Genomic DNA, 16,664 nt, shown 5'->3' on the forward strand with positions numbered 1-16,664 from the left:
AATTAACCATTTCCGTATAAGCAATCAGCATTATGTAAACAGATACACAATCATCACTTCAGTGTGGCAGCTGGCTGTTTCATCGCAATAAAGTGCCATTTAAATCTTTAGAGAGGATGTGATTGGCTGTGAGTCACACAAATTACAAGCTATTTATGTTAGGTATGGAGTAAATTATGTTCTCATAATATAAATATAGCTATAATAAAAAAGTTGATTATATATATATATATATATATATATATATATATATATATATATATATATATATATATATATATATATATATATGTGTGTATATATATATATATGTTAGTCCATTGTTGCAAAAAAATAAAAAATAAAAAAAGCAATGGCTTTTTTTCCTAAAGCTTCTTTTTACAGTGTCTATTTATGGAAGCCTATTCCTGCCACTGATTTAAAAAACAAAAAAAATCTCACAATTCTGTCTTTTTTCACAGAATTGCGTAATACTGACTTGCAATTCTGACTTTAAAATTGTGACACACCATATCACACCATTTTATTGAGTTATAAAATCTGAATTCTGAGATATAAAGTCGCAATTCTGATTTTATATCCTGCAATTGCAATTCTGACATTTTTCCTCGTTATCATGACATAATATCTTGCAATTCTAAGTTTATAACTTATCTCACAATTCTGAGGAAAAAAGGGAAGAAGTAAATCACAACTAACTTTTTTTATTTTTTTTATTCAGCAGCAGAAACAGGCTTCCATATCTATTTAATGATTTTCTAAATTAGAAAAAGAAGACAATTTATTTAATAAAAAAGTTTAAATTAAATGTTAAAATTAAATTAATTAGTCAAATTTGATGTGTGATTAATTTGCAATTAAATATATTAATTCATTATACATAATTACTTAGATAAAAAAATGCAACTACTCAAAATCCCTACTATAAAAATTTATTTACATTGTTATTTATTTTATATTATATTAATATTATTATTAAGAATTGCAACTTCACGTGAATGCACATATATTTATATAAACTTTTATTTTTATAATATTATCATTAGAATGATATTTCAATGTAAACTCTTTCCGTGTGTTGATTCTGCAGTAACTTATGAATTTCCCTTCCCATCGGGCAATTGGATCGTATGCCCAACGCAACATATTGACAATCAACACAGTTGCGTTACTTTAGTTCAATCTCCTCTGGCAAATACCACTGTACTGTTTGTTGCTAGTAGAACAAAAATGCAGCTGCAAATTGAATGACTGCCAACATGAAGGAAAAAATACCACAAAATATAAGTAACGCCTAGGGGTTACAAACTTTGCTTTGAAATACTAATAAAGGTCTTTATTGAATTTTAATTTAACGTGGAGTTGACTTTGGAATTTCAATAATAATAACCTATTACAAGGTCATGACTTTATTTATTTTCACTCTGTAGATTTAACTATGGTTTGCCAGGCACTGGTGTTCTTTGGATCAATGTCTTATTGGATTTAAACAACCTTTTCTGGATTCTGCTTTTAAAAATTAATGTTGCAGAACAGCGGAAAATAATGCAAACCAGCAGTTGTGTCCCTCCACACACAAGCACGCACACACACACACACACACACACACACAGTCACCTCCCGATCACCCGCTTGGGAGGTGCTATAATGTAAGTCCTTGTTGTGAGTGGATCGATGCGGTAGACTTGCACAAATGACTAAATAATAACACCGATTGGGCTATGATTAGCTAAAAACCCCAGCGAGGAGGAGCTTCAGAGCAGAGTCACGATCAGGCTTTTAAATTAAGGGTAGTTTACTTGCTATTTGACCAGATTTAAAAAGCCACTTAAAGTTCACTAATTGCAAGGACAGCGCCCCTTAATACTCTGTATAAGAGCCTTTCTCAGAAACACACGGGTGGAATATCAACGAATGTCCAAGTCCCAGGATTTCAGCCAAGGAACGAACTTCCAACTTTGCGTTAGTGGCCATAGTTATGTTGTTGAGTGTGGCCATGAAATTGTGACAGGTAAACAGGAATCTCAAAACAGCCTGGTCTATAGGAATTAGGGAGGGCGATAAAAAAAAAAAAACACTGGTTGAATTTTTAGGAAGGGTGTGGACATACACTTCCATCACATATTTATATTCAAAGAACTTGTAAAGTGAATTTAGTATACGATGATGCTTATGTTATAGATGGATGTGTGGAAACATAGATGGATATAATGAATAGATATGTGTGCCAGATACACAGGTGATAGATGGATCCATATCATGGATGAAAGGATGGATGAAAGCTATGGATCAATGGTTGCACACTAAAGACGAATGTAAGCATACAGATGGATACATAGATGGATGAAAGGATAGGTAAAAATATGGATTGATGATGGCATGTTAAATAAAGATGTATGCATGTCACAGATCGATTTATGGATGTACGGATGCATACGTTAAATGGAAGGGTAGATGCAAGTTATGGATTGATGGTTGTATGTTAAGGAAGGATGGGTAAACTGGTGGGTAAATAATGGATGGATGGATGAATGGATGGATGGACTGCTCACCATGAACATGGATGGATGGATGGATGGATGGATAAAAGGGTGGGTGAGTACATGGATGGATGGATTAATAGGTAGGTAAGAAGATGGATAGGTTTCGGTTAAAAAAAAAGCGAAGAGTATATTGTAGATGCCTGATCGATACATTGTTGCTGTAAAAGTTCTGTGGTCTTTTAGCTTAAACCATTGTCAAAGCCTTTCCCCACAGAGACTGTGAGTGCCACACAGTGAGAGTTTTACCACAAAGACAGGCTGTATTATTATAAACACGTCTCCTGCTGAAAGGAACAACAAAGTGGAAGAAAGAGCAAAAGACAAAGAGAGAAAGAACAAAACAAACATGAAAGAGTGATCGTGATGGGCAGTGTGGGTAAGAGGGGGCAAGCCTGCTGAGACAGCAAGATATGCATCGGTCCCACGCATTATGCTCAGCATAGGACCTGACATCTTCTTTTAATCAGCTTCTAATACACTGCTGTGTCAAGGTAATGATCCTTTGTTGCTGGGCTAATTGGACAAACATATCATAGCCCCTCCAACTGCGCGTGCATGTGTGATTGCATTTGCCTGAGCCTTTCCACACAATCACAGAGACAGCAAATACAGAGTGTGGGAGGAACTGGTGAATCAGTGTGTTCTAAACTATGTGATAAAGAGTCTAACTGCAGTTGCATTGAGAAGATATAAACGTTATCAGCACAAGAACACTCCAGAAACCCAGCAGGGATGACGCACAGTCAATCATCTTCTGACGCATCTGACTTTATGCCTTAAATGTCAGGCTGGGAATTGATTCCAAAACGATTTTATTCTGAGGTGTTGGGAATCAAGAATTGATTTCAAATGCTTGAATTAATATGATCGGTCGTAATAGAAAACAGCCATCCTTGTTGCTCTAATCTTTCAAAAGAAATGTAAAAATAATATAAAAATAACAGCGAGGAACTGATTCTTAAAACTGACTGTGAAGAGTTGCAATATGCAATATGTATGTTTAAAACGTTGAAATTTATGTTTCAGCATACATGAAAAAATAATGTTTTGTTTTTGTTAATATTGTGCACTGACACATACACATAAACATTAAGCAAAAGAGTTACATTCAACAAAAAAATAAACAAATATAAAATTTATGGTATAACAATAAATCATAGTTTATGCCTGCACATATGAAGAACTTATCTGCAGTCAGAACCCTGGCTCAACTAAAATATGCATACATTAAAAAAAAACACATTGAAATGTCCAAAAGTCCAAAACATACAGTACCAACACAAACACATTGACTCACGCTTTAGAATATGCTACAGACAAGCAAAATAAATACAGAACATTCAAAGACTCTCTTGACATTAAGACACAAGGTAAAATCGAGCTAAGTATGCTGGGTTCGTGCTGGGTTAGACTGGTCACAGCATGAACACGGACTGAATGGAGCTGATATGAGTTTAATGCTGAGCTGTTTGAGGCTATTGAGAAGGACCTGTGTAGTTCTGAAGAGGGTTGCTAAGAGGTGAGATGCAGGTAGAGAAAGAACACCAAAGACTTTTTTGAATGTCAAGCAATTTGTACAGTAAACAACTCACACGCAGACCTGTAGTCAAATGGGAATGATAGCAAAACATTCTGATCAATGAACGTGTTCCTTTCATTCAGCTCTCTAAACATAACCATACACACACAAATTAAAAAAAATCCAGACCACTAAGCATCCCACTCATCTTATCATTCACATTCTGACATAAAAAATGGACACTTATTGCTGTTGTGTAAGCATGTATTTTTAGATAATAGAGGGTATTACTAGAGCGTGGAGACGGTCAGCATGCAGTCTGATAAAAGCTATTTAACAATTATACATGCGTCATTTTAGGTAACAGGTTTCAGAATTTGCATTTCATCCAATGTGTTCTGAAGCCTTATATAATCAAGACATTGAGAAAAATCAGATTAAACCGGCTGCTGTACAAAGTTTTGCATCAGTTATTTTAATGAGAAAATTTCCACTGTCTTTTTATTTCATCTGTCAGTTTTCAAAACCAAAGGGGAAAAAATGATTACTATGTTAAAATGCTTATGTACAATTAAATGTGGAACTTTTATTAAAGCAGTTTTTTAGACACTTTAAAATTTAGAAGTTAGAAGTCACAGTGTCGTTGTTTTTTGTCTAAAATATTATTATCTAATGATATGAAGAAATGTTTCCTGAACATTTGAAGGATCTCAGACTCATTGGAAATACATGCCTCTGCATACATTTCTGCAACCCTGTAATTATGTACCTTAGTGCACGTTTCGCGGCAGTTGCAAAGTGAAATGTCCAGAGAGTGGTGCTAAAACACACGTTTGATTTGTAACCGTAGCATGTTCGTATTAGGTTAGTAGAGGTACATATTGCATTGTGTTTATAATACTGCAATTCTATAATACCGTTTTGTGGCCGTTCATAATTAAAATATCCAGTGAATGTTGCTAGAAATATCCCCTATTCCAAACCCAAACTAAACCTACACGATAGTGTTAACAAACGCAAAAGTAATGTAAAAACATATTCGCTGATGCAGCCGTGCTAGTTTTTACTTCCTTAGGCTGATTTTACGAACCGTTTTACACAGGATTTAAACCGGGGCTTTTCAACGCCTTCTGTAAGTGCAACACCGTATCATGTGAGTAAACCTACTGAACTAGAAAACTCATATGATGCTGTTTCATTGGAGACTGTTCCGTACGGATCACAGATCCTCTACGATCTGTTGCACCCCTAATAAATACATACACATGCATGTATCTACTTTAGAACACAATATGTTATGTGAAAAAACGCACATATATTATGCTAAAAAACTTTATCGCCTATATCGATTAATCATGATTAATTAGTTTGACGCAATAGTAACAATATTGCTATTTTTTTTTACTGTGCTTTGATGAAATAGACTCTGAAAAAGCATTAAAAAAGACATTAAACCTTTGAACAGTAATGTAAGCAGAAACACATAAAAGCAACGTGATGGTTCTAGCAAGAGTACATCAAACACTTATTTCAAACAAGATAAGAAAATTCTGCTGTTCCCCTTTAAAAAAAAAACTAACTAAGTTATACAAAAAAAGTCAGCACATAAAATGGCTGTCTTTCAATTTACTCAACCATTTGCTAAAGCAGCACGCATACACAAGCCTTCTGCTGACCCTCTGAACTCTTCGGGGAGCATTAAGCCTGATGGGTAGGTGATATACTGCAGAAGCGAAGTGAGAATTCAGGTGTGCCTCGCCTAAAAGTGCTGATTGGTGTTTCTTAAAACAATACTGAAACAGCTAGTCCTGCCATTATTCACTTTTCAGTGGATTAGCTGTCAAAAGAGGCAGCAAAACAACACCCTGCTCTGAATATCTCCCACTCTCCAGACCTCTTCTCACTACAGATACGGATCAGTGCAGTCAGCAGTCTTTCGTTTTCTCACTTCCTCCATCTCTCTTTCCAACACACACACACACACACACACACACACACCAAAAACAGCATTAAAGTGAATCTGCACAGTATGTGTCAGAAATATTGGACTAAACAGGCAAGGGAACATTTGATGCACAAAGCACGCACACACAATTATTTATACAAAGAGCATGTCTCGCTATGACAGATCAGTGATTACGAGAGCCATATTGTCTCAACATCTGTCCCGGGTTTTATCATACCTCACTTTTGAATCAACATACTGTCATCACCACTGGCCAGGAGACAAATATGTCGGATGGAAGTTTAATCTATTAGCAACTAGTGATAAGAAAACACAAAAAAGCATGCTGGTGGTTCATGCTGGATGAACTCTAAACATTCCCCGTCCAAGTATATTACCATACAATCAGCTTTTAAATATGATAATTCTGTATTTGCATAATTACAAAAGTAGAGTTTCGTAACAGTGTTGTATAACCTACCAGAATCGCTGGTGAATTTGTTTCTTCAACTTTCAAGCTATTATAGCGACAATTCCCCTGGAGCAACATGGTTTTAAATTCAACAAATTCAAATCATAATTGACCCCATTTATTTTCTTAATACACATTCTGGTCTTATTCTGCACTGTTCATCCCTGCACGTTATTCAAAAGGAGAGAAAAAATAGAAAGCGAGGGCCTTTCTGAATTAGCAGTGTGACTCAGAATCATTGAGCCAGTGAATCGTTCAGTTTGCAATTGACCCCTTTCACTAAACCACAAGCCTTTTTTTTTTTCAGTTGTGTCCAATAAGAAATGAACAGGGATTCATTACTGTGATGATTTGTTGATGTGATGAATGAAAGTTTATGACTGTAAACTAATATGTGAATGTGAATATACAAATGTATTATTATACAAAACGCACACATAGGTTTCCGTCATTTGTGAGGACATTGCAAAAATGTTATGTTTTTATACTGTACAAACATAACTGAACCCTACAACTAAACCTACCCCTAACACAAAACGTTTGTTATTTTAGATCTTTAAAACACTTATGTATTTAGACAAATGTGTAAATATATGAGAAGCAAAATGGAGTGCTAGATTTTTTTAAACTATTATATTTCCTTCCTATTATAATTCCTTGCACTACAGATTGTAATTAGGGCTGGGCGATATATAACACGGGATAATCACGCGCATCTAGCCAGTAAAGCTGGTTCCTTGGTTAGTGTTAATCTCCATGACCTGTTTCAAACGAAGCGGCAGTTAATACACAGAGCTGTAGATAAATGACGTGCAATGCAATATTGCGTTCCGTTTTGCGAACTATTAATTCAATATTGTACGCGATATTGACATATGAGCACAAATTGCTGATCCCAAGTCTCCATTACTAATTTGAAAACGGCACTTCATCGGTAATGAAGAAATGTTGAGTAGCTTCATTAAAAGCTTATTTTACTATTGTGATAAGCTTACTGTAGATGTTAATTAGAATATTGTGAGAAAGAATGAGCAAGTGTGATTCCCTGCATCTGATACAGCATACATTCTTCAGCTCAATCTCATATTCACAATAAAACATTAGTTTGAACATCCGACGTGGAAAACAATATCTTTGTTGTACTATCCTTTTATCTGATGACAGCGCTGCTCAGTGCCTTTTGTTATAGCTGCATCTTGGAAGTCGTTGTTGTTGAAAGTAAAAATAACTTATTTACAACCATGTTTTAGTCCATGTTAAAGTCTTTAACGCTGACTCATTCAAATAAATGATCTAATTTGAAGAACAATGTAACTAATCACCTTTATGAACACACACAAAATATCCAAATACTTAATAATATTATTAAATATTACTACTAATTAATTAAAAAAAACCTATTTATTGAATAATAACATGTAAGCATAAAATCACCATCATAAAATTTGCTAGGCAATTGCTAGGTCAAATGTACAAAAGCAGTGTTCCAACATACATCATTATATTTACATTAAATATAACGCGATGAGACTTTGCCCTCAGCTAAATCTATTTGCTCTGGAACAAATGATAGATTAATGAGACCAAAAACTGCCCATTTGATCTCATGTTTAACCACTATAGAGACATCAGAGCCAGTGGCAAATTCCAGAAGATCTAGCCATGGTTAGGCTCCTTTCAGTGGGTTTGTGAGTGCTGAGCAGCCACTGATGCCCTGGAGCTCACACCTCTGACAACATCAACTAAATTTTAGACATTAACAAACCACATATTTCAAGTCTAAACAAATACATTCTTACCTCAATCAATAATTTTCACACAATTATTTAAAGCATATGACGTTAGGACATCAAAACAATATTAATTTACTGGGAGGTTTGAAAACATGTGCTTTTAAACATCACTATCACACATATCCAGCTTCATATCTATGGGTTTTTATAGATGGTAGGTTCACTCAGATAAGGCGTTGCATGGAAAGCACCGATTTGAATCACATTTAAAGCGATTCAACAAAAGAGTTCAAATCTGCGTAAAAGGCAGCTGAAATGGCACGGTTGCATCAACAAACTCCTTTTGATATGAGTTTTGCATTTATTAACGCTATCGGGTAGGTTTACGATTCGATTTGGAGTAAGGCATTTTCCATCATGATTTCCAGCATTAACTTTTAGCATTTTAACTTTTTTTCTTTTGGTGAGAATGCTATATGCTGCAATGCACTGAAATGTTTGTGATCAATTTAGCAAATTACAAAATAACATTTTTGTCAATGTATACTCAATATAAATATACAATGCATATTTATTTGAAATGCAGTAAAAAAACATTTAGAAATCTTCTTCATGATAGAATTTTGAAAAAAAAAAAATAAGGATCATGTGACACTGAAGATAGAATAATGAAAATGCTGAAAGTTCATAATAGTAAAAAAATATTTTTAATAAATTTTTCACATTACTTTTTAAAACAGTATTTCTAAAAAAAATTATTGTGACTTTGGTGAGCACGAGAAACAGAGAAAAATCTTACCAGGTAGAGACACTAATAGTTTTATATGCATTTTAAATGATTTTCCTTTTTGGTCAGTGTCACCAGTCTCTTTATTTTCCAATCCGTTTCAGTCAGAAAAACACTACAGCACATCACCTCTTGGTTTGCATATCTTTATGATGCTTACAAAACTTTTCATATTAAGTCTTATATATCATGAAAATATAACTACAGCAATCACTGTCATTCTCATTCTCATTGTCCATATCATTGTTTAACTGTCTTTTCTTATAAATCTCTCTCTCTCTCTCTCTCTCTCTCTCTCTCTCTCTCTCTCTCTTTCTTGCTCTCTCTCTCTGTGTCTAAGGCTTTGTTGTTTTTGAATTGAAACCATTTCTGCTTATATTGTATTGAACAGCTCATGTGCATTAAAAAAAAAAAAGAAAAAGAAAGAAAACACTTAAGATTAAAATAATTGTCACAGCAATGGCTGTTGTTTCATTTGAACAAAAAGAAGAAGAAGAAGAGAAATAAATGTGCACACACAGGCATACTACTAACTCCGTCCTTTTACTGCTGCGACCCATGACATTGAAACTTAATAAACAATCAGGAAGCAATCATTCAAATGTGGAACCTTATTCATCAAATCTCTAATAAGCAGACCAAACAGGAAGCATGCATAAATGATTGCCTTGCCCTTTATATCAAAACCAGCTTGCTCTGTAATATTCAGTTTAGAAATAATGAGGGAAAACTGCTATGAAGGAAAGATATGCTTGGATGGATCGTCTCAGTTACTAATCCAAACTCATTTCAGGCTAGTAGGGTTTGAATAAATCAATGCATTGATAAACATAGATTATCATGAAAAGGATATCTCATGCTCCTTAGATAATGCCACTACACTCTTAAAGATTAAGGTCTTTTTTGTGCAATGAAGAGATTCCTTGGATGTTGTAAATGCATGTTCAAACTCAATTTCCACATGAATGTGAAATTCTTGCTGTTAACGTGCATCTTAACACATAAAACATTAAACACATAGTTAGTTTCAGTCTCATTTGTAAAAAAACAAATAAAAAAAACCCACCACGCATTCAAACAAACCATCACACATGATGACCCAGCATTTTCATACTCAAGCACACACACATACTGTCCACACAGAGACACAGTTTGATGCAGAAATAAAATCAATGAATTCCCTCTATCTGCTTATAATGCACCAACTTTCAAAACAGCCTTTCAACCTCATACACACAGAGCGAGAGATCAGATGCATTCCAAAAAGATAAACAGAATAAGGGGAAAAAAATGATGGAGGGGAACAAAGAGAGAGGGCTGTGTGACAACCTCTCTGCACTTCCTCTGAAAGAGGGCAAATACATTACTTGGATTCACTCAAAGTTCAAAGATGTAAAGTTCTTTGGTCCACTTTCTAGCTCTTTCTTACTACTATCTCTGGGTCTTTTCTGAACCCTATAACTAAATGGCGGAGCAATGAAAAGCAAAGAATGAGCTGTAATGGGGAATAGAAATTAAGTCTGGCTAAGCAAGACTAGTTACTAACTAAAAGTAGAACTGAGTTATTACATATTTAAGTAAATTGACAGCACTTTTCAAAATATACCATCAATAGAGGTTTTTTTTTATTTATTTACCCTCAAATTTAGTGGTTTAACATAATCTTTTCTATTTTTCCTTTTTTTAATCGTTCATATGAATAAAACATTCTTTGATCAAATTAATGATTTTATTAAATTCCCTAAATATATTATAAGCTATTTAGTTACACACTGATTTCATCAGTTATATAATAGCTTCATTGGTTGTAAGTGTTCAGTTAATTGTCCCTAAGTTAGATCTTTGTTGCTTTTGCATCAGATAAATGATCTGATTACATAATAAAATAGAATGCATACTTTTAAAAAATCATATTTTTTATTTAATCATTTATTTTTTTGTTATTTTTGTAACATAGTATACAGTACATAGTTTCAAATCTCAATGCAATGAATATGTCTTTACTTTGTATACCTCTGAATAACCGATTTTGGAATGACATGAGGGGGAATAAATTATGAGACAGTTTTCATTTTTGGGTGAACTATCCCTTTAAATTATGGGTAGAATCCCAAATCCTGAAGACATACACTTTTCACTTGTTCACAGTCAGCTGTGGCTACTTCCTGTGTTCACACCAAACAAACAAACACACACACACACACACACACACGCAAGACAGAATTATGACTTGTGTGACATTTATCACAGTGAGGGATTTGACTAATATCAGAGGAATATTCGGCTTCATGGGTTAACGGGAAGGAAATTCATCTGCACAATTGGATTTCGTAACAGCAGAATCCGCCAACCCTAGAGACTCGCTAACGGCTCCTGTGAAATTACCCATCTGCCTTTTTCCCTTCCCCAAGCCTGATGTTCACTCTCGTTCGCTCACTCACTCTCTCCATCTCTGCCTCCGTCTGCCCCCTTGCTGTTTTGGGCCAGCTTAGTGCAGATTTGATTGTTGGGGGCCATTTATGAAAACAGTAGGGAAGGATTGACTTGACTTGACCAAGCTAATTTGCATACATATATATCCAGTCCAAGCAGTGGCCCCTCAGGGGATTGTGGGATATTACAGCTGAAATAGCTGGTGACCAAGCAGGTAAATTGAGTTGGAAAATATACTTTTTGCTGAAATTGGTGAAAATGGATTGATATGTAACTTATGATGGGTTTATCAAGCTCTGGTTGCCATAGTAACAGATGGAAATTATTATGGGGAGTTACAGTATGTCGACGTGTCTGCCCCTGTATGCGGTCATTCCCTCACAACTGGATTTGGACAAGCTAAGTTAGTAATCACAGGAGTGGATGTACAGTTTGCTTCGGATAATAAAACTGTCACTTTACAGCACTATATGCTTATAAAGGCATCATGTAAGTACACTCTCTCATGACACTGTAAAGATATTTAGCTGACAGTTATAGTGTAAAATAGTGTTTGCTTAAAAGCCCTTGCGATGTCTTTCACTAGTTCTCATGTTTAAATAATGTGGATTGAAGGTGCTGTTGTTTGTATTATAATTATTTTATTAAGACACTAAAAATGTGACAGAAAAAAATGGGTTGGAATGTTCGAACCTGAATATCTTACATGTACATGGGCTTAATGTGTGTGGGTGTGCGATATTATGCCACATTTCCATCAAGAAAATAATAATGTTAAATGCGGAAGTTAAGTATGGAAGGACGCAGGCCCTGGTTTCCCGAAACCATCAAGACATTAAATATTAATAAAAAAAGACTTGAGAAAAACCAAAGTGACATCCAGTACCCCCATTAAAAGTACATTTCACCCAGGAAAGTTGAGGTTTAAGTGCCTTGCTGAAAGAAGCGACGGTGATGGATCATCCCTTGCGAGGGATGAATTTCCAGCCTTCTTGCAACCATCCCCAATGTTTAACCACAGAGCTACACCATCCAGATAAGCCATAAAATAATAGTCTATAGCTGCAACGGTGTTACATTTGAATGATATAATAGGATATAATAGTTCATTTGAGAGTTGGTGGTTTCTTTAGGCCAGAAATTTGAAACAATAAATAAAGGGTAACACTTTCTATGTTGTTTATACTGTTGTTCTATGTTGTTGGTTAGAACCAAAAACAAAGTATCCGCGTGGTGGAGAACAGCATACTTTTTTTTTACAATATTTGACACTCCAAAATGGCGCCAGGGAAGACGAATCACTGGAGTGAAATCACCTCAGTTTTGAAAGTAACAGTACAATAACAAGCTAGCTAATGTAAACATCACTGAAATATCAATGACGATCTGCTGCGCAAGATCACATGATGCGCTGATAATCTTAATAATATCTTATAGTGTGTGATGCACCACGATGTTCACATCTTGTAGTCTGTGCATGTTTAAGATTTAAGGGAAGATCATCTGCAAAGTTTTCTTTGGACTTCTGCTGTTATTCTTGTGTGGAATGTTTAGCCAACTCTGGTCTGGATATTTAGCTATTAGTAAATCTGGATTTGGGTTTGGATTCTTCACACATGTTACAAACACGATTTTTAGCATCTAAATGTATTCACTGTAAATGATTCAATTCATTCGAGCCTTTTTTTAATCTATATAAGTGTGCCATATTTAAATTTCTTAAAGAAAGTAAATCATTTTCAGATGATACAAAACCAATTTTAAACCAGTATCCATTTCCAAAATCTTGAATTACAAACTTATACAAAAGTCTAAAGATAGAAGTCTGTGTGTGTGTAGTATAGTCCATTTCAAAGTCACAATGGAAAGATGTAAGCTCCACAGTCCTAAGACCACACATAAGCACGCACCAAAAAGAGGTTTCATGAGCCTGTCGTGTGTTATCAAAGACACACTAACTCTACAAAGAGGTATCGTAGTTCTCAGTTCTTACACAAGTTATTGTAGCTCCCAGTTCTCACACCATCACTGCCTAAATCACACACACACCCACACACACACACACACTTTAACAAAACCACAAAATCCTCTCATTTCTTCTTGCCATTTCGGCAGACAAACCACAGAGTGTTCATTTTTGAGTAGGTTCATGACTCCGCTGATCCAGGCAGCCCATGCTTTGTAATTCTGTATAGCCAGCATGTGCAGCAGATGCTCTTAAACAAGGACAAATCAACTGGGTAAATAAAGTACTGTGACCTCACGCTTGCTAGGTACTACGCCTAAACACCCAAGTAAGACCATTCACACAAACAAAAAGAGACTTTAGGACAATGAAGAAGGCAAAGCACTACACACACACATACATATATATATATATATATATATATATAGCTACAATTCAGATCAGCCCTACCTAAAGCCTTTTTAGTATTCAGGTCTCTATACTGTATATTGCTTAAATTATTGCAGTATAATATATAATGCAATAAAATGGTAGTAATAGCACATATCTCCAAAACAATGTAATTGGTGGTATAATTATGGGCCATAACACAGGACAAGTTATGCACCAGTGTTTAAAACTGGAGCATAATTATAAGCAATAGTAATAGTGATCCTTGTATTAGTGTGACCTGAAATAGTATATCATTCAACAGATCAATGCTCACCACGGTGAAGTTCATGACCTTTAAAATCCAGATGGTCAAGGCTAGGTTGACAATCATGGTGACAAGGAGGAGAAGGATGAAGAAATAAAGACAGCGCTTTCGCCAGCCATAAATCCCCACTGGGTACACAGTAGCACATCCCGGCCTTTGGAGGGGGTTTGGCTGAGATGCCAGGATGTACTGCTCCTGAGTCATCTAGTAAGAATGAACAGAAAGAGACAGAATTAGTTTCATATTTCAATTGCATTTGAAAATAGAAAGGATATTTTAAATTGTAATAACCTCAACATGAAAAGGAACTGGAAAACTCATTTGAAATTAGTGTGTGTGTGTTGCATAGTTGTTGCTTAACATGTATTTTCTTATACATTTTTGCCATTATGATGAATGCTAAATCAGAAGACAACTGCCTATATAGGCAGTAAGCAACAAGGCAGCTTGTTAGGTTTTACAACAAAGCTAGAAAGTGAAAATTGGTACTGGACAGAGAAATACGTGGGATGGGGGGAAAGTGGACAGACATTGTCACTTCTTCCACAAGCTCCATCTGTCAGTCACATCTTCCCTTCGCTTTTTAATTCACAGTCTCTCAGCATGCATCAGCTCAACTAAAGACCTCAAGCACATCCGCTGCGAAAACTCCCCAACCTCTCCGTAACCTCAAAACTCCCTTTAGCTAGCTCTCCAGTTCAACAAAACTCTTCTTAAACTCCCTCCAAGCACTCTTCAACAACTCTCAAACCTTCTCCACACTATTCAATAAATGCTCCAATTAAAGCAAAAAGGGTTTTTACAGTCTGATGTCAAAAAAGAACCCCCTTTTTTCCAATTCAACAAAGGACTTTTTATTTTGTAGTTCTTTAGAAAACGAGTGCTATAGTGGTAATTTTTTTCGATGCTAGAACACCTTCTCGTATCTCAGTTGTGCAGAGACAACTGTGTACAGACCATTCGTAGGTTGACTTCCAGAGGAATATAAACACTTTGACTCTTTCAAAACATTGTTCTATTTGTTCGAGCATGTTCAACTCTTTTGGCGCAACCAGTGCAGAGAAGTTTGTGGATGAGACTGCCTGTTTGACTAAACAAACAGAAGAATTTAAAAAGTTGCACTGCATTGTAGCACTAGTAAGCACCTTCCCAACGAAGGAAAAAACAATACAGCCTTTTCTGTTTTTAGCTGGTCTCCAAGTCTGGTCAAATTGGTCCCCAACCTAGCTTTGAAGCTACAAATCGAATGTTTTAACTACATGTCAACTAATTCCATGGTACACTGTGTACTAACTCCATGCACTGTGGCGTCGCACAATCTTTTTGATGTTAATCAGAGTTTTTGATTCCATACCGAAAGCAACAACAGACAGTTTACCTCAGACCTTGAAAATAAATTTAAGCAAAGTCTGTTAAAACTGTGAACTCACAACAGAGATGTCACGCAGTATGTACATTTAATGATGTCAAAAAGCTTTAATATTTATGAATTAGATCAGGATTAATTTCATGTTTTGAGTTTTTTTTTACTGACGAAAACCAGAGAAAGAAAAACTGATTTTAAAAGACAAAAACTATAAACTACTGACATTTTCGTCAATGAATAAAAATGATATGAAAATGTTAGGGGTAAGATTCATTCAGAACGAATCTGTTGTGTGGTTCGGTTCTGTGATTATCCCACAGGACAAAAGGGACATAAGCTAACATACACTTGCTGCACGTCTCATAAAACCTTCAAAAATCTCACTATGTGGGAGTAAGAGCAGGCTTTGGATACATTTGACGACGCAAGAAAGAACTCAATTTAGTCCGGTTTCTGAGCGCAGACACTGAAGCGTGTATACACACAGAGAGAGCGTCTCACACAGTGCAGGAGGACTCTTGAATGGCGCATGAATGGAGAATTGCACAAAAAATGGTATTGAATTGTCAGTTTTGTCAACCATTTAAGTAAACAGAGTCTATTTCATCTTAAGTGAACACAAACGGTAGGAAAAACATGTACCTGTACATTGCTTCCATTGCATCCGTGAACTTGGGTTTAAAGGGATAGCTGCCTAATTTAGCACCTGCTGTTAATCAAACAAAATCACTCTCTGCTCTTGACTGAATTAGCCTATACAACCATTGGTATTTCATTGAAAATATAACCATGTCCTTGTTCTTTACGAGAAGTGGTAATGGCATGTTGTGTGTCCCCACAGTTAAATCAGTGTCTACCATCATAAAACCTTAATGTCAAACATAAAAAAAAAAAAAAAAAAATAGCACTAGCTATAGCACTAACTAATTTTTAACAGATTTTAGCTGACTAAGTTTACTGTAGATTTAGTTGACTAAAATCGTATGATACTGTACACTGGAATTTTGGTTTTATTTATTAATAATCGGGCAGCCATAGAGTGTCCCTCACCCTCTTCTAAAGCTCCTCTCCAAGCTCTTAAGCATCTGAACCTGGCTTAGCAATAGCCCTCTCACTTACACACTGGAAACAATGACCTTTGCTGCTCCTGTTGTGGCGAGGAGTGAGTATGTGCACATTTTCTACATATTTGTGGCGTTCAAT

General features: G+C 35.5%; 1 protein-coding gene across 1 annotated transcript in view; it reads right to left on the reverse strand.

Annotated features, from left to right (window-relative positions):
* Positions 1 to 16,664, reverse strand: part of LOC122347442 (zeta-sarcoglycan) — a 223,399-nt gene that overhangs the window by 73,573 nt on the left and 133,162 nt on the right. The window contains exon 2 of the mRNA XM_043242763.1: positions 14,105 to 14,299. Within this exon, the coding sequence (XP_043098698.1) occupies positions 14,105 to 14,299 (195 nt within the window). The remainder of the gene's footprint in view (positions 1 to 14,104; positions 14,300 to 16,664) is intronic.

The sequence above is a fragment of the Puntigrus tetrazona genome, chromosome 1 (genome assembly GCF_018831695.1).
Source record: "Puntigrus tetrazona isolate hp1 chromosome 1, ASM1883169v1, whole genome shotgun sequence".
Lineage (NCBI taxonomy): Eukaryota > Metazoa > Chordata > Actinopteri > Cypriniformes > Cyprinidae > Puntigrus > Puntigrus tetrazona.